Below are 23,878 nucleotides of genomic sequence, written 5' to 3'. Positions count from 1 at the left end.
ATTCAATTCTCAAACTTGGAGAAGGCTGCGGTTTTCAGAACCAAGGTCAACAAACCTACAGCACAAAACTTTTCATTTTAAGATGCTGGCTGACCGACGGGTTTTGTAAATGTTTACAGTAAAGGGTTTCAAATACTGGCATCATGTAAAAGTTGATCACTAACTTATATCTCACGAGAAAGGGCCATGCATGGCATTGTCAAATGTAGAGAGGTTCATCATCACATTGGATAACAGGACAAAATGTTGGGTTGTGTAGGAACAAGTATAACACTGTTAGGATACAGAAAAATACTTTTAAAAAGTTACTTAACAGTTTAATCGTTTTCCATGGTTGGTAGTGATGACGCCTACTTTTTACATACAAGGGTTACACAGATTTTCGTGAACATATGCCAAGCTCATTAGTAACCCCTTGTTTGATTTTATGGGGAGTGAGAACAATGGGTTTGCTACACAAGTTGACAATATTGCATTACAGAATGATTTATGTAATAACGTGTTTATTAACAAGAGAACCATTATGGGAAGGAGAACAATGTAGTTTTGAACACAATAGCAGTGAGTAATATTTCAAAATAAACAACACTTCTAAAAAAAAAAAAAAAAAATAAGACATTTCTAACATGCCAATAAACTTCAATGTTAAGTTTACCCTGCCGAAACAGTACCAGATCTTCTTTCTTGAGACTGGGATCTGAACTTAGCCCAGTTTGATTAGATTTGTGAAGTTCCTGGTTCGCTGGTAGGAATTTAATTGATGCTTGAACATGGTCACTTCAGAGCAACATTGTGAAGATTATCTGCCATCCATACAGCTGTACTCTAGGCTGGGCCTCAGTTCCACAGCACTGGGCATGGTAAAACAAAGCTGTGGGCACGTAGCTGTTGCAAAAACACTATACAATAAGAGTAGTATAATTTCAGCATATTACATACAGTACCTAAATCACAGGTATTTGTATTTATTCCAAAACAGAAAAGGATGGACAGACTCTCTTTTTTCCAGTGCATTTGCATTTCTGCTGCCCATCTACTTTACCCAATACATTTTCCCTTTTACACCTTAGCTTTTAGCAGTAGAGCACACACAGCAGCTTTTTACAGGTTTCTGGTGAATGTAAAACAAACAAAATGAAAAAAATAAAAGTATAGGGGAAGGGGAACAGAATACAGGAACAGAGCAGGAACCACAGCTACATATGAAAACAGTGCCAAAAAAAATTAAAAAAATCCAAAACAAACAAAATATATACATGCATGGAAAATACAATCTTCAATAATACAAAAAGTACAGGTGACAATTACCCTTGCTTACATACAACCCTTGACACACAATACTTAAATGTGTTTTATGGGGAGGAAAAGGGAGCTCTCGGGTTTTTAATCCAATTTGATCAAATTACTGTATATTTGTTATCAACAAATTACTTGTCATCCCACGTAGTTCCATCTTACTTTGTTTTTTTTAGTAGTCAATGCCACCTAAATCAGGATTGCTGCTTAAACTGGATACAAATTTGGGCGACGGTTCTTCCCAATTCTATTCATGTTGTTTAATTGGGACGTCACTTCGTTTAATTGGGATACAGTATTTTCAAATGATGAACACAGGTCGCGTAGCACAGTGCAGCAAGTACGTGATTACGCTCCGACTTGTGTAAACCACGTTGAACTTTTGAAGGAGGAGCCTCCTGTGGTTTCTCAGGCTGCTGTTGCAAAGAAAGTTTGTGTGTCAACATCGCAGGTGCGATTAATTGTATTTAGGAATAAAAAAATAAATAAAAAAAATATCATGGACTCTTATTTTAAATGATGTACTTAACATTGAATCATGATCTGATGTGAATTCACTCTTTGCATTAAGAATTAAAAACAGGACGTGTGACTAAAGGTCAGCTCAACTGCTTCATTTAATTGGGACATCTGCTTATTTTCAGGATATTTTCCCTTCTCCCGAGGCGTGCCGAGAAAGCAGCACCGACTGTACATCTTTATCTAAATGGCCAGAAAACACATGTAAAATATTAGTTAGGTTCCAGTTTATAAAAAGTTAGTCAAGTCGAGCAATGGGATGTGACAAAGCTATGTACAAGAAAAGTCAACACAGGATGTGCTCAATACAAAGTTAGCTTTCAGTAATGCTGTCAGTGCACAGAAGAGGTAGTACAATTTTAAAAAAGTGGTTATTTTTTAAAAACAAAAGAAAATTCAGTCGCAATTATAGTTCAAGTTCTATTTAAATAAAAAAAAATAAAAAAAAGTAATTAACAGCATGTGCAGGAAGCTGTCAAGGTAAAGATATCTACAGGATACGATAAGGAATTAGAATGGCACATCCAAGTCTATTTTTTATTACTAAAATCAAGACTTCCAAAGTGTTTGTAATCCTTGCCCCCCACTGAAATTGGCAGATCTCAATGTACACAACACGGACTTGAGAAAAAAAATAAATAAATAAATAAATAAATAAATTGTCACTGACTTTTGCGCTTTGCCAACGGATGTGTACAACTTGCATTTGATGGTCTTTTCTGAGGGAGTCTGTTATGTTGGCCACTGCTACTCTGTGTGTCTTTCCGATGGTCATCGGGTCCTGACCTGCTTCCCTCTCCATTCCTGGAGGGGTGTCTGTAGTCCTGGTCATTTTTATAAGCAGAGGGGGGAGGAAGCCTTGCAGAGGGAGTGTTTCCAGCTGTGTAGCTGCTGGTACTGGTATTAGCACCACTAACTCTGGAGCTGGGATGACTAGTTGTTGCTACAGAAGGCTGGGGGCCTTTGGCAGTTGCCTTGTTATTTGAAGGCTGGTTCGTCTCCTTCGAGGCTTCTTCCTTTGCCCGGCTGGACAATCGAGGGTCTCTGGGCCTTTCTGAAGTAGAAGGCTTTGCTGGAACAGGGGGTTGGGCCAACAAAGAGCCCTGAGTGTCTGAAGCTCGCCGCCTTGTTACTTGTGTAGGATTGTTTGCAGCTGGCAAGGTTGGTGCCAGGACCTTAGAAGCAGGCTTGTCATTACTGGCAGTAGCCATTGTCTGCACTACTACAGGTTTAGAAGGCAATCTGGATTCCACTGGTGGATAGGAGAAGCTTCGTAGCAGCCCAGGCTCGGGTTTGAAAATCTGCACTGCGTCAGTTTTATAGTCTTTCTCCCGAGTCTTTATAATAGTACCTCTTTTGTGAGCATCCTGGATCAGAGCACCCCAGTCCCTGTGATCCTAGAAACAGGTCAAAAAACATTGGAGCAGTTAGGTATTGCAGCAGGTTCTGAAGAATTAATCATTTCAATGCTAAAAAAATATATATTATTCATACCATCAGCGTCTTCAAATGCCCCAGAATGAACAAACTACACTTTGCTCGTGTAATTGTGACATTTAATCGCTGACGATTACCTAGAAACCTAAAATAAAAAATAAACAGGGTGGTTGTAAAGAATTCACTCAGGAACAGCAGCTGGTTAATAAGTTGTTCTTTATTTGGCACAGAAGAGAAAACAGCAGAACAGGGATACAATCTCCCTGAATTTAGCGAGACATTCTAAGCAAATAGCTTGCTATTTATATAGTATCACTCCCTCTCTACAAAGCTGATAAAACTTCCTTGCCAATATTAGGAGTTTCTTTGTTCAAGCTCTGTTCGGCTGCATCCCCTTCTGCACCCCATTATTTATAACCAACTCAGCAACTTCCTCTGTTACCTTCAAGACCCACTGCTCCTGGCAATCAGCTCAAGAGCACCTGCAGTCTTATCTTGTTGCTTTGACTACACAAATTAACTCTGTAGTTTTCCACAAAGCAGACAAAATGCTAACAATGAAGTTATTAACTTCAGTTCCTAACACTGAGCGTGAATACGCAACTTGTAAAAAGATACATTTTATATAACATTTTTTGAGAAACACTTTCAGTACTCACCCAATTGAACCCTGAGTATTGCTGGCTCTGACACAAGAAACAATAATGCAGTCTTTTTCACGGCCCTGAAAACCATCCACAGTGTCCACTTCCACAAATCTTAAGAAAAAAAAACAAAACACCCCACCACTGTTAAAATGCTGTATGTAAATGTTTTTAAAATCAATTTAAAAAGTTACAAACATCTGGAATTAAAAGCATTAGATTGGACATTTTAAAAACATCTGTGCTTAGCAAACAAATTCTAAACAGTTGATGTGTTCCCTCTGAGGTTTCTAGGAGTACTGTTTAGCAGCGAAATGCACTGAAGCTCTGATTCTTACAGTGGTATTAATATGTTCTTACGGGAACAGTTTACTGCCTTCTCTGTTGATACAGTCCTTGATCCTTTGCTTCTGCGCACTGTAGTGGGTGATGACTCCAACACGGCCCTTCTGCTTTTCTACAATGAGTTTAATCAGCTGCATCACAAGCTTCACCTCCTGATCATTGTGAAAGGATCTGCAAAGTGATAAAAGAGTGCTTATCCTTTAAGAAATGTATATAGCAATGTGACAAAGAGCGAATGAATCTGAATTTGGAGCGACAGTTAAGTGTTTTTTGTTTGTTTTGCAACCGTGTGTCTTTTGTCATTGCCAGAATAATTAAGCACGGATCCGGGAGCTGCAGCCTGGGGCCAGCGATTCACCCAGACTTCACCGCACCTGCACTTAACCAAACATCACTGTTTCCAGCACCGCACCTGCACTAAGAGCACACACTGTCCGGAGACATGTCTGTGTGTTAGGTTTGTGGTTTTTGTGATTATTATTTTGGGACTGCAACCCCTTGTTTTGACGGCGGCAATACCCATTGCTGGGTAGAGCCAGATGTATTATTTAATCATTGGTCAAGAAATAAAAGGAACTTGAACCGTGAACTTTGTTTGTCCTTGTCTGGAGCACCTGCATCACCCTTTCACTACGCACTGCAACCCACACGTTCACAAGCAAATGCTATTCTTGACGCCCTATAACTAACACCAGACATACTGTAGCAAAATACTACAATATTAAAAATACACCAATGTATGAAAAGCTGAGCAAGTTAACAGGCATACAGACAGCAAAGCATGGGTGTTATAACACAGTATTTATTTATTTATTTATTTATTTTTTAAATCATACTCCAAACTATTTTAATGTACAGGGCGATTAGAAAGTATGTTTACCACATCAATGATATGGTGTGTTGATGTGGTAAGCTTTTCTTTCTAATCACCCTGTATATTACTCATTAGAAGCCATACATACTAAAAAGAACTCTATCCCACTTACTCTCCTGCTTTGGTCTCATAGCCATCCGTAACATCGAAGAGCCTGTATGGCTGGAAAGGCCAGCTTGTCCCACATCTTTTTTCTGCAGTATTGCTGCAACAGCACAGAAGTAGTGAAAGACATGTTACTGTAAAAGTTCAACGTTTTACCCTCTCTGTTGAAGGAAGCACTACAGAATCTCAGAACATCATTGTTGCACATTTTATTTAAGAAAAAACAAAAAGGTAAAAACCTGAAAAATGTAAAGTTCCAGGGGACATCCTTACCCATCGGTTTTCAGTGCCCTCTTGTAGATGTATTTGGATGGGAACTCACAGATATCAGGGTGCATCCTGTACTGTGTGCTGAGGAAATTGATGGGAGTCTGAATCCCTGGGTTCTGTTTGGTTTCTCTGTGCAGGCACTTCCACAGACGAGCCATCAGCGACTGGTCATACCTTTTCTCTCTGGCTTTCTAAACAGAGTACATCTGTTTTATTGAAACAACTACATTGCGTCCTACAGCGCTTCCTTTTAAAAAAGGAAAGTTTAGCTAAAGAATAGCACTGCAAACATTTAAACTGTTAAGCTAAAAATTTGCTGTTTTTCAAGATAGTATAGGATTGTTACATTTAAAAGTGTTATGATTTACAGTATATTGGACACTTTGGTTGCAGATTTTCAGCCTCACAAAAGAAGCAGCAGCTAATAAAATCCCATCATAGTCTGTACATCACACCCAGGTCTAGCATATACTATGCAGTTTCTGAGACTACTTACCTGCGAGATGACGGTGGGCGGCAGCTGTTCTGGGTCCCCGACCAGGACCAACGCCGGACAACGATAGGTCAGTGGAATCAGAGTCTCCATCTCTGTGGCCTGCCCTGCCTTTACACACAAAAACAAAAGCACAATTTAAATTATGTGGAGCCCACCGACAGCAGTATATTAAATACAATTTATTTAAAAAAGCAGCTATAAAACTAATAAAATGCTTACCTCATCCACTATGACACAACTGAACGGATCATGCCCCAGTCTCCTGAAGGCAGACTCCAACAGAATGCTTCCACTGGTACTCAGCGTGCAGCAGATAACATGGGCATCCTGCAAGACTCTGGCTTGGACTTCTTGTTTTCTGCTTCGAGTCTGTCAAGGCAGAAGTGTGGTCAGGCACTCTGCAAATATGACAGCTCAAGACCCCTTAAGATCTAGGTTTTATTAATATGCAAGGGTTTAGCATCTAGTTTTCAGATTTTTCGATCACACACATATAAAAAAAAAATTAAATTTAAAAAAACTGCCTGGTTGTGACAACTGCTTGAAGATACAGGGTTGGAAACTGCTAGCGATTTGAATTGGTTGTTTGTCCCATTATATTAAATGGTCAGAGTTAACTGCCACAAAATCTCTACTGCAGTCTTCTGTGCCAAAGTAGATTTACTAGCATTTAATCACAACATAGGATGCAAGTTTGATGCTCCAGAGAATCGATCTTAAATTTTTTATTGCTCCTATAAACAGTTAAACAGAAACCCACATGTGAAAATCAACAGGAGGCAGGCAGATTACCCAAGCAGTACCAAATACTTCATGCCTTACATTAAGGCTGAAACGGAACAAAAAAAATAAATATTGAATTTCTATGGTGGAGATATTTAGCGGTTGAAGATGGTTTTCAATATGGTACATTGCAGCCAAAACTTGGCTTTATTTGTTTTATTCACCTTGAACAACTGAAACGTGGTTAAGGAATGCCACCTTCAACTCTTTCAGAAACCGAATACAGAATGATAACCCATTGGTAACTAATGACATCATTTGGAGAGAAGTTATACAGATTGGTTGACTTGCATACAGTTTAGAGAACAGTTATCTTTCCTAGACCTGTATGCAGGTATATGTTACCTCTTTCAGCTGTCGTCCAAGTTGCTCTCTCTCTCTAAGCAATCTGCACTTTTCATCTGTCAGTTGTTGAAACTACACAACAAAAAAAACGACTAATTTACTACAGAGAACATCTGTGCTTTGTTTTACACAGAAAAAATAAATAAATAGGGGATTTAAGAGTGCGATGTGAATTTAAACAATTTACCTTTTCTCGGACTTTCTGATGCATGGCACACTGGCGTGACAGATTGTCAATCTGCTGATCCAGATCTTCCTTGCGTCTGTAAATATTTGTGTCTTGTACAGTTTGCCCCCTCTCTGTACAATCAAGACAGAAATGTTAAAAGATAGAAACCGCATATTTAGTTTTCGTCACGTAATGGAACGATGCATCAGGCTGCTCAGTCATGCATGTTCTACTTTGAAAATGATGGTAAGCTCAGCACAACACACAGGTCTAAAGCTGTATTTTACTCTGCTGGCTGACAGTTAACTTACGTGTTCGGATTTTAGTCTGATTATCCAGGCTGAACCCCAGCAGGTCTTTTGAAATGGCCTTTTCCATTCCGAGGCGTACCAAATTAATATCCCCACAGTTACCTGAAATTGGATTCATTGACATATTTTAGATCTCACATGGTCTTTAAGTAATTACTCTTTGGGGGAAAAAAAAACCATGAAAACAGACTGAGAAAATAGGATGATATTTAAAAAAAAAAAAAAAAAAATGGCCCAGTTATTCTTGAGTTTATAAAACTAAATATAAAACACTACCCTGGCTTCCAACAAGAACTGTGCCTAGAGTATGTGGTCTCATACACCAGACACAGAGGAAAAGGAGATCTATAAAAATGCAACCTTGCACAGAAAACAAACTTGCCTACATATACCATGTGTACAGTGTAGTTTATATCACAAAATACAAAGAGTTACCTAATGGGTTCTTATGGTCCCTGCTTTTCTCCTTAAAATCCAAAATAATCTTCTTCATAAGATGGTCAACTGCAGCGTTGGATGGTGCACAAAGAAGAACCCTGGGCTTCCTGCCCTTTAAACGCCTGTTCTCCACCGGGATTGAATTCTCCTGATCCTAGAGAAATAGAACGCATAGCTTTAACGAGAAACTGCAGTTAATTATTATTATTATTTGTTTATTTAGCAGACGCCTTCATCCAAGGCGACTTACAGAGACTCGGGTGTGTGAACTATGCATCAGCTGCAGAGTCACTTACAATTACGTCTCACCCGAAAGACGGAGCACAAGGAGGTTAAGTGACTTGCTCAGGGTCACACTGAGTCAGTGGCTGAGGTGGGATTTGAACCGGGGCCTCCTGGTTTCAAAGCCTTTTCTTTAACCACTGAACCACACAGCCTCCTATAAAATGCTTCCAATACACTGTGCCATTCCACGATATGCGTTTGCCTGCGAGAAATGTACTGCTGTAGTATCTTTCAGAACATAGCACACAGTAAAAAGGACTGCTAGCTAGCTGTTCAAGCTTTTACTACACTTTCAATTCAACTGAGCCAGTAGTACACTGTTAAGGTTAGGCCGTACATTTTGCGGGATGACGCGATTATACATTTCACATCCTTAAAGTTAAAATACTGACATTTTAAAATGCATACGGATCTACAAAAACAATTGCCACTTTACCTCGGAGAAGATGCTTTCAAGAAGTCCTACAATTGTTTTTGTTTTGCCCGTTCCCGGTGGTCCGTGGATTAGGCATATTTTGGGAGTCCTTTGAGGCTGCTTGACCATGGCTATTGCAGAGTTTATGGCCTTTTGTTGTTCATCATTGTATTCCTTTAACAAAAGAGTTTAAAATAACATGAAGTATAACTGGTTATTCAAATTAATATAAAAAAAGTGGTTGCATGCCATACAAGTAAAAGATTATTAAATATGGAGCGGGTTTGATAAATTCATAAAATAAAACAAAACTTGCAAAACAAATTTCAAGTTACGAAAAAAAAAAAAAACACACACACAAATAATCTTACCAGAATGCTCAAATTAGCAACTTTATTTTCCTGTCCTGGCCTGAAAAAAGAGACATGGGGTCCAAGGATTGCTCTGGCCATCACATTGTTTCTCAGGGAGTAGAGGGCTTTAAACGCTCGCAAGGTGCTGATCAGAGATCCAATCACCATGCACTTCACTGGCTGGTCGTGCACAGCAGAAACATTCCCACGAGTTTTAATGGTGATGTAGAGAATTGCTTTGGAGTCATTTTGGCCTGCTGTATTACAAGAAAAAAAAATAAAACCAAAACAGAAACAATTTACTCTTTCTGCAATTATAACTTTACAGAAAAATTAACATAGGAAAACAAATTAAAATAGTACCAATGCCTTACCTGCAGAAACATTACTTCCAGAGACACAGCCAAAGTGTGCGACTGGTTCCATCACTTCTCTCTCCTCGGACGTGTAGGCATGGACATGCTGCGGTAGCCACAGAAAGACCAAGTCGTCCTCCTTGGGGTACTGCTGCCTGTCCACATCAGATTTATGTAGGGGGACTAAAAAAAAAATAAAAGGAGAGTCCAAAGAAGTGCAATGGAGATAGGTTGAAGCTCAGCCGATCTGGATGTGTGCAGTGCCTCGGCTCTCACCTGAAAAACTTGCACAGCTGACTCTATTCTGATATTCAATGCCATTCAGGTTCAACATCTTCTCAATCCCCTTTCGAGATTTCATATTCTTCTGCCACTCCTGTACCAACTTGTGCATGAAATATACAAAAAAAAAAAAATTGTTTTAAAAGGCCTCTGGGAATGTGCGGATAATTCTGGTTTGGGGGAACACAGATTAGCAATAAAACACATTACACAAGTCGACTTAAAATGTTTTTAGCTGTTGTGGCATTACATAGGAGTAAGGCTACGATTTTGGCACAGTAATTTAGTACAATTTCACAGACAAAATTCATTCATGGAAAGTTCACCAAATAATGTAGTTTTAGCTACATCGACACACACAAGAGCTTTTAAATAGTACACCAAAACTAATAATATAAAAAACTATTGTTTTTGACCCTGTGCGAAAAATCAGAATGAAGTAATATTTTTTTAAAAGGCGTACAGCCTTAACAGATCGTTAAACCTTTCATCTGTCCTTCCAAAATACCTCAAATCTCACTGTCACATACCCGCATCTCTCTGAATAATGTCTGAAATTCTAACTTTTAGGTTCTCTGTTGGTTGAGAGGATGGATGTATCAATGATGTCGCTTTTGATTTTTTTTTAATCCTTGTGTAGGAGTGTGACAGAAATATGAGTTCTGATTGTAAATCTCCCTCTCGACCTGTGAGGGCACTAAGTAGCGAAAGGGAAAGGCTTTGGACAGGTTGGCCTGACAGTTCATTCCCTGGGTCGGGAAGTCAGTCAGCCTGGAAAAAGACAAGACTCGGTTGCAGGAAAGTATTGACCTGGAAGGTAAACGAGGTAGCAGCTGCAGGCAATAGAGTCAGCTGCAATCGTTTACCAAGGGGTCATGCATAAAAGGGTCCTAAGAATTGTAAATCTTTTCCTTCTCTTTTGGTTTCGAAACAGACCCGGAAGGACCCGTGCACTGTGTATTACAAGTGTCGTGAGTGTTTGTTTTGTTTGTCTTGTCTATAATTGTTACTTGTGTGTTTATAGACAGCTAACACATTCCGGAGCTGTCACTAAGAGCCAGCACTGAACCCGGAACAGCACTGCACTATTTGTCACTCTTTAAACTGTTATCACCCAACACGATCACTACAGCACGCACCCAGGACTGGTGACCGTGGTTATATATTGTGGGAGAGATACTGTGTTTATTGTTTAGGGCTGCAATCCCTGTTACTGTTCTCTGTGTTTTATGCATCTCTGTGTATAACCAGAGTATTATTTGGTCACCAGACCTGGATTATAACAAAAATAAAACGTCTATTTTTCATACCGGATTACAAATCTGTCTGTTTATTCCTGCACTGCATCACCTCTGCACCAGTTCATAATCAGCAACCACTTTGCCACAAGGAGCCACAAACTCAGCACATCTACTTAAATGTATCCAATTTTGTCTGTATTTAAAAGTAAGAACAGCTGCAACCACTTTATACAGTCAAAAGGGCTGCGACACAATGTGTCCCGTACAGCAAATAGTGAAGCTGCACAACTTTTAACTGGTCTGTGCCTGACATATCGCATTCCTCTACAACAGAAGTACTGTATGAACCAGGCTTAGAGTTTTCCATGATTCTAACACAAACAAAACTTCTGTTCTCCGATGCATTTGTTCTCCTGTCTTTAGAAAACAGCTCACAATGTTTTGTATTTTAGCTGTCACTTACCTCCTCAAAAGTATTCACCATCAGCAACGGATAAAACGTGGCAAAGTACTCGTCAAAGGAACTGAATTTCTCTGGGACCTCTTTCAAGGGAAACGTACACAGATTATTTGGGGTTCCAAACTGGGAGAAGTTTTCAAACATCTCATGGTTCCATTCCAGAACTTGCTGGATCAAGAAAGACAGGTCATACTGTTGGCTTGAAGAAATGTTCTTGGGAGGTTGCTGGACTACAGAAGACATTGGCCTAACATCTACAGGCGCCCGCTTCACCCGACTAACATCCCTGCTCGGATGTTTATATGAACCGATAGAGGCAGGCTGCTTTGGAAGAGCAGGCTGTCTACTTTCAGGTGGGGGTACACTTGGCTTTCTTGGAGGCAACATTGGGCAAACCTTATTTCTTAAACCAGCTTTCGGAGTTTTTGTTGGGTTATCCAGCTCTTGTGCCAAGGTAGCACTTCTTGAGCTGGGTGTATATATTTTAGTTGTGGAAGGTTTAGCGATTTTTATTAAAGACAGGGGCATTCCTGGCTTAAGGAATAGGTGATCATCTTTGGGTTTAGATGATGTGGATTTCAGAATTTCTGCTGCCGCAGAACAAACTGCTGCGATGTTATCTGCTTGTCCACTCTTGAAGCTTTCCACACTTGGAGAGTCAACTGCATGCATTTCATTTTCTGGCTCATCAATTTCCATGTCCACTGTATCTCTTTGGGTCCCTGCAAAATAGTCGTTTGCATATTCCAACTGTGAGCATAGCTCCATGTCAATCGGATCCATCTGTGTCAAACACATCTGATCATCATCATCATCATCATGATGTTTGCTATCTTCATTTACATCATTTGATTTAATTTCTTCCTTACTTTCCATTACCATTGACTTTTGGCACTCCATCTGTGGAAAGCCATGACCCCTTTGGTGGAAGGTTTTTGATAGATAGACTGTATGACTTCCTGCAGCAGCACCTGGTTTTTCAGATGACTGCACCTCTGGATCATTGATTTCTGCATTAGCTGGGTCAGGCCGAGTCAAATGGAAAAAGTCATCGCCATCTCTGTTGGCCCCTTCTCTTTCAGGTGGCCTAGTCGCCTCAGATGCATTGCTTTTTGAAGGCTCTCTGACCTGTTCTGATTTTTTAGGTCTACTCTGTCTGAAGAACTGAAGGTCCTGAGAAGCAAGTAGCTTTTTATTCCCTTTAACCACCAGCTTCTGAGGGGAAATCAGCATTGTGTTCTGACATTTTTTGCTCTTCCTTCTCCTCTTCTGCTTCTCAACCTGCAAATGTTGACCGTAGTTCCGCAGCTCAGCCACGCAGTCTAATGATCTCTGCGACAGATCAAATGCTTTGCGCGCTTTCTTCTTCAGACCAAGCTTCTCAGCAGTAGACTTGGGCTCTTCCCGCTGACGTACTTTTCTGGGGGGAACAATAGCAGGAGAAGTAGTCTTGCAGGACACAGCAGTTGACCTTGATGATGCGGCAGTTGTTGCTTTTCTTTCATTTTGTGCGGCTTTCGGAGATGTAAAAAAATTACTTATTTTTGATGTTACTTTGTTTCCACAAGATTCCCTTTTATTGGCCAGTTTTTGAGCTAATGTTAAGCAGGGAGTGGTTGAGGTGGATGGCATGGCATTTTCATCAGGTTGCCTCCCACTCTTACTGCCCATGTCTGATGAAATATCCGTTGAAGACTTGCGTTTAACCCCATAGAACACCGGCGTGCTCATCTCACATGTGTTCTCCACACGGACAGATTCCTGCTCCCTCATTAGCTGTTTTTCAGCATGCTCTGCTGCTTTTTCTATCACGTCATCTGGGACATAATCTGTGTCATACCCCCAATCGTTGTACATATCATTCAGATCTGGACTCTTCTCAAGGGAGGAATTCCTTTTTTTAGAGCTTTCAACACGTTCTTGCTCAGTTTCTGGAGATGCCAGTGCATTGTCCATTTGAGAGTCATCCCAAGCAGAAAACACTTCGTCTTCAGTTTCAAACTCAAACAACTGGGAATCGTACTCACTGTAAAGAGGTGGAGAACTTCCTCTGTCCAAATCTTTCTCTGCAATTTTGACATCAGAAGGCTCAGGCTTTGCACTTTGCTGTACTTTATTTTTGCCAACATGTAGGTCATTATCTTCCTTTGCAGACTCCGAATCAGAAATTATAATTACTGGATTTTCCAATATAATTAGATCATCCTCTTCCTCTGCTTTCTGGATATTTCTCACATTACTCCTCACTTTCCTTTCTATTCTGTCTGGCAGTTGCCGTACTGAAGATTCCTGACTTGAATCGACAGGGAAACTGAAACTTTTTGAAAGGGCAGTTAAAGAGAGCAAACCCAGATCTCTATCAACCTGCGAATCGGTCAAGGGGTTTTGGTTGACCTCCTTGGAGAACATTCTCTTTTTCTCCAGATTGGACTTTATAACCATGAGCGGGACATCATCTTCGTTATCACTACCACTTTCTGTGTCAAAACATCGAACAATGGACAGCTGCTTGTTAGTTTCTGTCTTTTCTTGCTTTATTTTCACAGGAAAGCTTTTTAAGCATTCTGGAGCATCCATTTCTTTTTTTTCTGTTGTTTCTAGTGAAAAGCCCATTCGCTTTTCTTTAGAGATATTGTGACCGAACATTTTTTTTTTGGATCCAGGACACCCATCCTTTTTTTCCTTCTTAATAAGGGATGGATGTATAAACACCTTTGCGAGTCTGGATTTCAGATCCTGCATCCGACCCAGGTCAGGTTTAAGCTTACTTGAAATATTTTGTTCCATCTTTGATTCTGAACCCTTTATGTCCGAGGCCCTTTTCACAGAGCAGGTATCCGAATTACTATCCATTCCACACACATCAGTACACAAGTCCTTTTCTTTTTTTATTTGCAGCATTTGTGCTATTTTAGGTTCTCTGTTGGAATCTTCAACTCGATCCTGAACTTCAATGGTACCAGAAGGCTTAGCAAAATATGCATCATCCCAAGGCCTTTCCTCCTTCACATTAAGGTTACTCTGAAAGCACAAAGGCCCACCATCTTTCTCCCCTGTAGACAATGCTGGATGAGATAGTCCGCTCTTGCATTCAAAAGGACTTCTGCTCTCTTTTCCTTCTTCTATTCCTACTAGTCTACTAGTTTCTTCACTCATTACAACCTTTTCTCCTCTGATGCCTGTGCCGGTCTCCAAAGCCGGTTTCTTATCTTTCATGAATTTAACAAGCTGTCTCAGACAAACTTGTAGATCTTGTATCGCCAGGTGACTGAGATCCCATCCTGGCATGACACCCTTGCGTAACTGCAAGTTCAGCTTGTCCAAAAACTGCTTGCAGGTGCTCTGTGGATTCAGCTGGCATCCTTCCCTAAGGAGGCTACGTATCAACTGAATACAGGCTTGAGGAACCACATTGGTAACTTGAGGATGCATGGACGAGGAAGTTGTTGAAGACACTCTTGTTGAACAGCTATGACTAGAAGTCCAACTAGAAAGTGTGGCACATTTCACCAACACCTCAACCCATTTCTGTGAACTGAACCACAAGAGATTCATGCAGTTCTTATTACGGTGGAGTTCAATGACAAAAACCAGAATGAGGATGAAAAATTCTGTTACTTTATCACACTGTTGCACCCGTCCGTTTATAAGATCCTTGATTTCCGCACATAGGTGGTGAATGATTTCTCCAGTATAGACAATGCTAAGGTCTTTGAGGTCCATCACAGACTGTACAAATGGGATAAACCATAAGAAAGTGCTGTTGTGCACGCGCATTTCCTGCCCCATATCAGACTGAAGCACAGTCACTAGAGATTGCATTTCTTCATACATGATTGAGCAATGTTCAGTACTTAAGGCACTTCTGCTACCAGTGTCCTACAAGAAATAAATACAAATATTAATTACAAGAATTCATCTTGGCATAAAGACAACAAAAAGGGAATTTGACAAGAGCTTTATATTTACTACAAGCAGTAGCCTGTGTTTTATTTTTGAATTGTATACCAAATATTTCAATGCTGGAACTACATGAAGCCCAGCACATATGTTATCATGATAAATCACTGTACCTTGTTTTGTTTCTTGGTGTTACAGTCATAGACAATTTGACTACATGTCACCATGTTTTCATCTTGGTCTGGTTCAACCTTGATTTTGGGTCTTGAGGGAGAAAAAAAAATATTACACACACACAAACAAAAACAAAGTTAGGAAAAAGATCTCATACCAAAAAATCTTTATAACCCTATGCCAAACCAAATGGATCCTAACAAATACAGAAGAATCCCTTCAATTCAAACTGGAATAAGTTGGTATAAAACAGGTGGTTTGATAATGGGGCGTTTACATCCATTAGAGAGGACACAGTTGGAAAATATCAGAACAAAGTCTGTTTTCAGTGAAATTCAAATCACTGAAAAATTCATAAAGAAAAGGTTTGTACCCAGTTGTGTTTCTGCGCATATTTTCAATCTCTTGGTTGTAACTGCAGCTTCCAATAATTGTCTGAAATGCCTGAGTTGGGTCAATCAGTTGGCCCCAAACTTTAGAGCCGAGCCGATCCAAAATCACCATAAAACACTGCAATGCCGGCCAAAAAGGATCTAAACCCTCATCTGAAAACAAAGGAAACAGGGGCTAAAGCACCAATTATGGCAGAAAAAGCCAACATTTTGTATAAAAGAGACAATTACAAACTATCTGGGTCCATGGGGTCGGCTTCTTTACAATTAGAATGTATCTGATTATGTAATGTGGTAATAAAGAGTATACAAATACACAGTGGATTTAAATAAAGTTATACCTGGTGCACTCTTCTCCATGGTGTTGAGAATTGAATGCATGAGATCATTCTGTTTGTCAGGACCAAGCAGCAAAGAGTCCATAGCCTGAGAATCCAATACTGTTAAAAGCATGCAGATACCTGAAAGAATATAGAAATCAGCACAAATATAAATAAAAATCCACAAACCACAGCCGTTTCCAAAACATCTTGAATAAAACCTTACAAATCCAGCAATAAAATACTGTACAAACAGCCTCTTCTCATTGTATTTATATATGTTTAATTTACAAATACATTGTTCACTAGTAACCTCAGTTGTTTTAACAGTCATGATATCAAAAGGTCTAGAATCATATTAGTAATATCTTAGTCATACCCACACCCTCGAGTTCCAAAATGAGCACATTTTGTAATACCATATAAATATAAAAGACATTCAGGACAGAACTAGTATACAGAAAAACTTCACCTAGCCAGTAATCCTTGTAGTTAGTGGAGTCATAGAGGTGAGGTGGAAGCAGGATCAGCTTGCCTTCTTCCATGACGCTGGAGCTGTATATATCGGAGTTGAGAAAAAGGTCCAGCTCAATAACCTTAAACATGCAGGAAAACACGTCCTGAAGGTCGTAAAAATCATCCCGGTCCACCTTACCCAGGGACCTGGCAGTGCGGATCGCCCATTTGCGCACCTAGAACGCATAACAAGTCATAAAAGTCAGAAATTGGTGACGCAAACAAATAACTAACTTTATATGCTGCATGGTCACGCATGTGCGTTAAATCATTTAACAAGTTACACTTACAGTTTCATCAGGGTGTACTAGAAGGAGGTAAATCCCAGAATGTTTATCAAAGACCTGGAAGGAACTGGACTTTTCCATCCTACAAAGAGCCTCTACACATAACTCACCTAAAAAGGAGAAAAAGAAGAAAGAAAAATAAATAAATAAATAAATAAATAAATAAATAAATAAAAAGTCATTTTACCAACCATCAAATTACACAGCAAGAAAAGTTAATATCTTCCCAGAAAATGAATAGTATGTCATATTTCCACATTAATAGCCATTGCAGAACATTAATGTACTTTTACAAAGAAGACTAGCATATTCTGACAGGACTAGATAGGTTATGGAATGTTATTTGTGTTCATGCCTCTACCTGAACAGTATTACTTACTGATTTTGGAGTGTACCAACAAATAGGGGTACTTCAATATCTCCAGCAGTGGAACCCGTAGATTATTCTCAAATTCAGGCCCTGTGATTCCATGGATTTGGATCTCTTGGTCATCTTCCACTATAAACAAATCATCCTCCTCCCCCACCTCCTCTTTCAATGACTTTCCAAAGTGATCAAGCAGTCGGGAAGTCTCCAACTTCCACAGGCACTAGGAGGAGAGAGAGAGAGAGAGAGGCGTTTTAAATAGTTTTGGAATCAAATGTAACTTTATAGTCTTCAAAACAACTGTTACCTTGTGCAGGGATGGTAGCTCCTCTCTGGCTCTGTGATACTCCACCACACACTCCAGGCAGAAGCAGAGGTCTTCATTGGCAGCTTTTTCCTCCTTTGACAAAAGGGACCCAGAAGCGTACTGTCGCAGAAAGTCCGTGGCATCAGAGCCACCAGGGGTGCACCAGCGACATGTGCTCATCTTTCACCTCCTTTAATAAAAAAAAAAAATTAAAAATCCCCAATAGAAGTACAAATTAAAACAAAACAAAAAAAACCCCACAAACTATTGCTTTTCTTTTCAGTTTTCTAGGATTAGCATTTTGAAATATCCTGAGAGTTTTGCATAACAGTTTCCGATCCAGTGCCTTTGTTGTGGCTTGTGCCAAGTCTAGTGCACTTACTGATTCCTAGTTTCACTTTCTATTTCTCAAAGCACACGTCAGTTTCCAGTTCTGAATGGACATCAACATAAAAGTAAGAGTATATACAGCAGTGGTTTAAAAGTAGTAGCATTTTTTTTTTACTTTTATTAAACAAACTGATATGCTTTTTAAAACCTAAGATAGTCAAGTCTCAGGTTATTATGGCATGTCATGGATGCACCTATCTTTTGGAACGCTTCAAACCATTTTGATAAAAAAAAAATAATAATAATAAATGTAGATTACACACACATACTGAGCATCAAAAGAAACTTATCCCTTATATCTGGATAAAATTCACTAGATGAAAAAAAAAAAAAAAAAAAATGACAAACTGTCTTAGAGCAGGTGCTGTGAATTTTTATTGTGCGGATTAATTAACAATTGACATCTCTAAGATGCTGCAAAATGATCTGTCGATCTTGGGCAGGTGTTGTGACTCTTGGTCTCCCAGTTCATGGCCTGTCATTGACAGAGTGTGTCTGGTTATACCGTCCCGCCAGGTTTGAAATTGCTGGCTGCGAGCACCCAAGACGACGAGCCATAGTACGCTGCCCTAGTCCAGCCTCCAACATGCCGATTACACGAAGGCGCTGCTCTCGACAGACGTGGCATATTGGTTTTTATTCTGAGATTTTCTTTATTGCTTTTATTCAAGCTTGCAATTCAACAGCTAAAATCACTCCATATCCAGTGTCCAATCAATTGTCTCACTAATTAGGTGATTAAGTGCATATGCTTCAGTCATAGTCACTCAAGCGTGTCCTGGTCAAGGATGAATGATCGAGTGATTAAAAAGAAACCAAAAACATTTTGTCAATGTCCATCATTTATATACCTTTTTTTTTTTTTTAAATAAATGTTATAGAGAAACGTTGCTTTTGATGTTTCTTATATACAGCTCTGGAAAAAATTAAGAGACCACTGCAAAATGATCAGTTTCTCTGGTTTTACTATTTATAGGTATGTGTTTGGGTAAAAATGAACATTTTTGTTTTATTCTATAAACTACTGACAACATTTCTCCCAAATTCCAAATAAAAATATTGTCATTTAGAGCATTTATTTGCAGAAAATGACAACTGATCAAAATAACAAAAAAGATGCAGTGTTGTCAGACCTCGAATAATGCAAAGAAAATAAGTTCATATTCATTTTTAAACAACACAATACTAATGTTTTAGGAAGAGTTCAGAAGTCAATATTTGGTGGAATAACCCTGATTTTCAAGCACAGCTTTCATGCGTCTTGGCATGCTCTCCACCAGTCTTTCACATTGATGTTGGGTGACTATGCCACTCCTGGCGCAAAAATTCAAGTAGCTCGACTTTGTTTGATGGCTTGTGACCATCCATCTTGCTCTTGATCACATTCCAAGGTTTACAATGGGGTTCAGGTCTGGAGATTGGGCTGGCCATGACAGGGTCTTGATCTGGTGGTCCTCCATCCACACCTTGATTGACCTGGCTGTGTGGCATGGAGCATTGTCCTTCTGGAAAAACCAATCCTCAGAGTTGGAGAACATTGTTTGCAGAATTCCATTGTTAGCAGAACAGCATTCGTTGTCTTCATGGCACCTCTTGTTTGTAGTTTTGTGTTCAGTGTTTTATTTAGATTTTGTACATTTGTTGTAGCGTCACATGGGATTTTGTGCATTTGCTGTAAATAAATCCTGTACGCCCCAGCGCCGCTGTCAACTGCAACCTCGCGTGTCTCCTGCCTGTCAGCAGATAAACCACACGCCCTATGACCACATGGTGGTAGCAGTGGGATCCGAGTCAAGGCAGGATTTCCTAGGAGACCGGGAAAGGCTCAGGAGCCACTACACATGATGTGGGAGCATAGCAGAAGCCAGTCATGCCCCCTGCAGCAGCACCATGGCCGGACTGTGCAGCACTGCTGCCAGGGTAATCACGCTCTGTCTCCCTCTCCTGCACACGCACCCCTCCTCCTCTCTCTATCCTGCACAAGCGCTCCCCCCTCCTCCTTCACATGCACCCAATCTTGTCTCTATCCAGCACAAGCGCTCCTCCTCCACCACCACCCTCCCTCATCTCCCTCTTCCTCATATGCACACACTCCTCTATGCTGCACAAGCACTCCCCCTCCTCTCCTTCACACTCACCCTTGTCTCTATCCTGCACATGCGCTTACTGCTCCTCCTCTTCACATGCACCCACCCTCTATCCTGCACAAGCGTTCCCCCTTCTCTTCACACTCACCCTTGTCTATCCTGTACAAGAGCTTACTCCCCCTCCTCTCTATCCTACAGAAGCACTCCCCCTCCTCCATACGCACCCCCTTCTCTCTCTATCATGCACAAGAGATCCCCCTCATACACACACACGCTCTCTATCCTGCACAAGCGCTCCTCCCCAAGTAACCCCCCCTCCATGTACCCCTCCTGCACAAGCACTCCCCCTCCTACCTCTCCTCCTTCACACACCCACCCTCCTCTCTATCCATCTCCGTTCCCCTCCTGCACAAGCACTCCCCCTCCTCTACACCTGCTCCTCCTTCACACACCCACCCTCCTCTCTATCCATCACCCTTTTCCCCTCCTGCACAAGCACTCCCCCACCTCTACACCTGCTCCTCCTTCACACCCACCCTCCTCTCTATCCATCTCCCTGTTCCCCTCCTGCAAAAGCACTCCCCCTCCTCTACACCTGCTCCTCCTTCACACACCCACCCTCCTCTCTATCCATCTCCCTGATCCCCTCCTGCACAAGCACTCCCCCTCCTCTACACCTGCTCCTCCTTCACACACCCACCCTCCTCTCTATCCATCTCCCTTTTCCCCTCCTGCACAAGCACTCCCCCTCCTCTACACCTGCTCCTCCTTCACACACCCACCCTCCTCTCTATCCATCTCCCTGTTCCCCTCCTGCAAAAGCACTCCCCCTCCTCTACACCTGCTCCTCCTTCACACACCCACCCTCCTCTCTATACATCTCCGTCCTCCTCCTGCACAAGCACCCCCTCCTCTACACCTGCTCCTCCTTCACACACCCACCCTCCTCTCTATCCATCTCCCTGTTCCCCTCCTGCACAAGCACTCCCCCTCCTCTACACCTGCTCCTCCTTTACACACCCACCCTCCTCTCTATCCATCTCCCTGTTCCCCTCCTGCACAAGCACCTCCTCCTCTACACCTGCTCCTCCTTCACACACCCACCCTCCTCTCTATACATCTCCGTCCTCCTCCTGCACAAGCACCCCCTCCTCTACACCTGCTCCTCCTTCACACACCCACCCTCCTCTCTATCCATCTCCCTGTTCCCCTCCTGCACAAGCACTCCCCCTCCTCTACACCTGCTCCTCCTTCACACACCCACCCTCCTCTCTATCCATCTCCCTGTTCCCCTCCTGCACAAGCACCCCCTCCTCTACACCTGCTCCTCCTTCACACACCCACCCTCCTCGCTATCCATCTCCCTGTTCCCCTCCTGCACAAGCACTCCCCCTCCTCTACACCTGCTCCTCCTTCACACACCCACCCTCCTCTCTATCCATCTCCCTTTCCCCCTCCTGCACAAGCACTCCCCCTCCTCTACACCTGCTCCTCCTTCACACACCCACCCTCCTCTCTATCCATCTCCCTTTTCCCCTCCTGCACAAGCACTCCCCCTCCTCTACACCTGCTCCTCCTTCACACACCCACCCTCCTCTCTATCCATCTCCCTTTCCCCCTCCTGCACAAGCACTCCCCCTCCTCTACACCTGCTCCTCCTTCACACACCCACCCTCCTCTCTATCCATCTCCCTTTTCCCCTCCTGCAAAAGCACTCCCCCTCCTCTACACCTGCTCCTCCTTCACACACCCACCCTCCTCTCTATCCATCTCCCTTTTCCCCTCCTGCACAAGCACTCCCCCTCCTCTACACCTGCTCCTCCTTCTCACACCCACCCTCCTCTCTATCCATCTCCCTGTTCCCCTCCTGCACAAGCACTCCCCCACCTCTACACCTGCTCCTCCTTCACACACCCACCCTCCTCTCTATCCATCTCCCTGTTCCCCTCCTGCACAAGCACTCCCCCACCTCTACACCTGCTCCTCCTTCACACACCCACCCTCCTCTCTATCTGCTCCTCCCCACCTCCTCTCCCACAACCCCTCCCTCTCCTGCACACTTCATCCTCTCACACACATTTCTATCTTCACACAGACACCCCTCTCTTACACTAGCCTCTTTTAATCCTGCAGATGCGCCCCTCTTCCCTCCCGTTAACAGTCTTCCTCACCTTATCTTTCTTGCACACACTCCTCCAGTCTCTTGCACACATTCCCACTCTCCCCTAGACTTTCCCTCTCTTGCACACATCTCTTTTTTTGTGTTATTCATGAGGCCTCTAAACTGAACGCATACTGATCAGAAATCTATATTCTGAAAACGCCAAGCTGGTTATGTTTAACAAGGAAGGGCGAACATCCTTCCCAAGCCAATAAAATCAGTAAAGAAAACATGTCACGTGAAGAATTTCCCGCGGCGCGTAGGAGCTTGGAAACAACTGAGCCGTTTGTGTGTACTGTCTAAGTATTTTTAAATAAACACATGTCTGTCACTACAGACAAGATTCCAAACTTTTTTTTTTTTTTAAATCGCTCACATTGTTGTTGTTTTGTTTTTTTAACCTAACTAGTATAACTGCTCGCCACACTTCAACTCAGTTTACAAAACTGCCCCCCCCCCCCCCAATCTACTTCAATACAACTAAACTCAAATTAGGCCATGACATGCTAATTTATTTTGCTGCTGAACTATCTCACTTATTCTAATTAGTGAGGGTAGGCAATATTTTCGCCTATTTCAAACGTCTCTTGGGTACAACGGTCATTTAACTTACCTCAAGTAGCTGGCCTGTTCCCGTTAAGTCCGACTTGAACCGACTACATGCTTTAATAAACAAAAGCCGACCTATACTTTAGATACAAGTAGAGCAACGCTGCTCCTGCAGTCCTCTCATCCGCTCAAATTGCACTACTCGTCTCTGTCCCAGGAAGTGACGTTGGAGATCGAGTAGCTTACTTTCGCAGTACCTGCACTGGGTAACTTAAAATACAGTTTCTGGTTGCATTGCTGCGAGGCTGGTGTCCGGAACACCACACAATCATTTCTGTGTCCTGTAGCCTTTCACTTGCAGAATGTGTTTGTGCTGAAGTTGTGTGTTGGCCAAAATTTCCAGAGAGTCGTATTTCAGTCCCCACGGAAACGCGTTGTTTACACCCTCCCCCAAGAATTCAATTAGTGTGTCTGGCACACGGTTATCAGGAAACACCCCCAGCTGCTTCTCAATGACAAAAAACAATAATAGAGGATAAACTGGATATACAATGTCTCTACAGCAGTGGTGTTTTTTTTTTTTTTAATACAAATTGTTGATTGAACCAAATGACCCCCACCCAGACACTGAAGTAGTTATCTAAGTTTACCTGTTAAACCTGGAGTTGAATAGCCCTCCAGGATCGTGATTCGACACCACTGCTGTACAGTAATAAAACGTAATCGCACTCCACTTCAATGTGAAAACCGGAAAACACCCATTGAATTTACTAAGCCTGTTTCTTAAATTAGTCTGATATACACGATCAATAAATATCTTAACATTTCGTTTCGTTGTGCCCCGACTTGTTAAATGATTCATTAACTTCAAAGCACAGTGCTGGTTCTATTTTCTTATTTAAAGTAAATTCACACCTGATGTTTTCAAACAAAATCTTAATGTTTTCTAAGCCTTCTGCTCCAGGTATCCATGATGCATACAAACACTCTTATAGCAGTACGCC

At 41.6% G+C, this 23,878-nt stretch overlaps 1 protein-coding gene across 5 annotated transcripts; it reads right to left on the bottom strand.

Annotated features, from left to right (window-relative positions):
- Window positions 1-566: 566 nt before the first annotated feature.
- On the bottom strand, window positions 567-23,878 carry LOC117422374 (probable helicase senataxin). Of its 5 annotated transcripts, XM_058986921.1 has the most exons (26): window positions 23,525-23,783; window positions 22,939-23,379; window positions 17,688-17,877; window positions 17,393-17,603; window positions 17,017-17,123; window positions 16,683-16,902; window positions 16,232-16,351; window positions 15,872-16,043; window positions 15,498-15,588; window positions 11,428-15,303; window positions 9,718-9,826; window positions 9,460-9,624; window positions 9,104-9,342; window positions 8,754-8,906; window positions 8,030-8,186; window positions 7,595-7,696; window positions 7,302-7,414; window positions 7,115-7,186; window positions 6,206-6,355; window positions 5,987-6,094; window positions 5,494-5,681; window positions 5,228-5,320; window positions 4,257-4,412; window positions 3,912-4,010; window positions 3,310-3,397; window positions 567-3,212 (listed from the first exon to the last, which is right to left on the bottom strand). In XM_058986921.1, exons 3-26 carry the CDS (start codon window positions 17,865-17,867, stop codon window positions 2,478-2,480), a joined length of 7,704 nt encoding a protein of 2,567 aa, XP_058842904.1. In that variant the 5' UTR covers window positions 17,868-17,877; window positions 22,939-23,379; window positions 23,525-23,783; the 3' UTR covers window positions 567-2,477. The 5 variants fall into 5 exon arrangements, with proteins under 5 accessions (XP_058842904.1, XP_058842903.1, XP_058842905.1 ...); XM_058986920.1 differs by lacking the exons at window positions 22,939-23,379; window positions 23,525-23,783 and adding an exon at window positions 23,790-23,878; XM_058986922.1 differs by lacking the exon at window positions 22,939-23,379.

This window comes from Acipenser ruthenus, chromosome 15 (assembly GCF_902713425.1).
Source record: "Acipenser ruthenus chromosome 15, fAciRut3.2 maternal haplotype, whole genome shotgun sequence".
Taxonomy (NCBI): domain Eukaryota; kingdom Metazoa; phylum Chordata; class Actinopteri; order Acipenseriformes; family Acipenseridae; genus Acipenser; species Acipenser ruthenus.
This window is presented reverse-complemented; position numbering and strand designations above follow the sequence as displayed.

Bases quoted from the DNA above. Each gene is read 5' to 3' on its own strand.
- LOC117422374 (XM_058986920.1), bottom strand. From the start codon at position 17,867: ATGAGCACATGTCGCTGGTGCACCCCTGGTGGCTCTGATGCCACGGAC. The intron at 5,682-5,986 runs GTAAGTAGTCTC...TACTCTGTTTAG, and splicing joins CGCCCACCGTCATCTCGCAG to AAAGCCAGAGAGAAAAGGTA. The intron at 3,213-3,309 runs GTATGAATAATA...ACCTGTTTCTAG, and splicing joins GGCATTTGAAGACGCTGATG to GATCACAGGGACTGGGGTGC.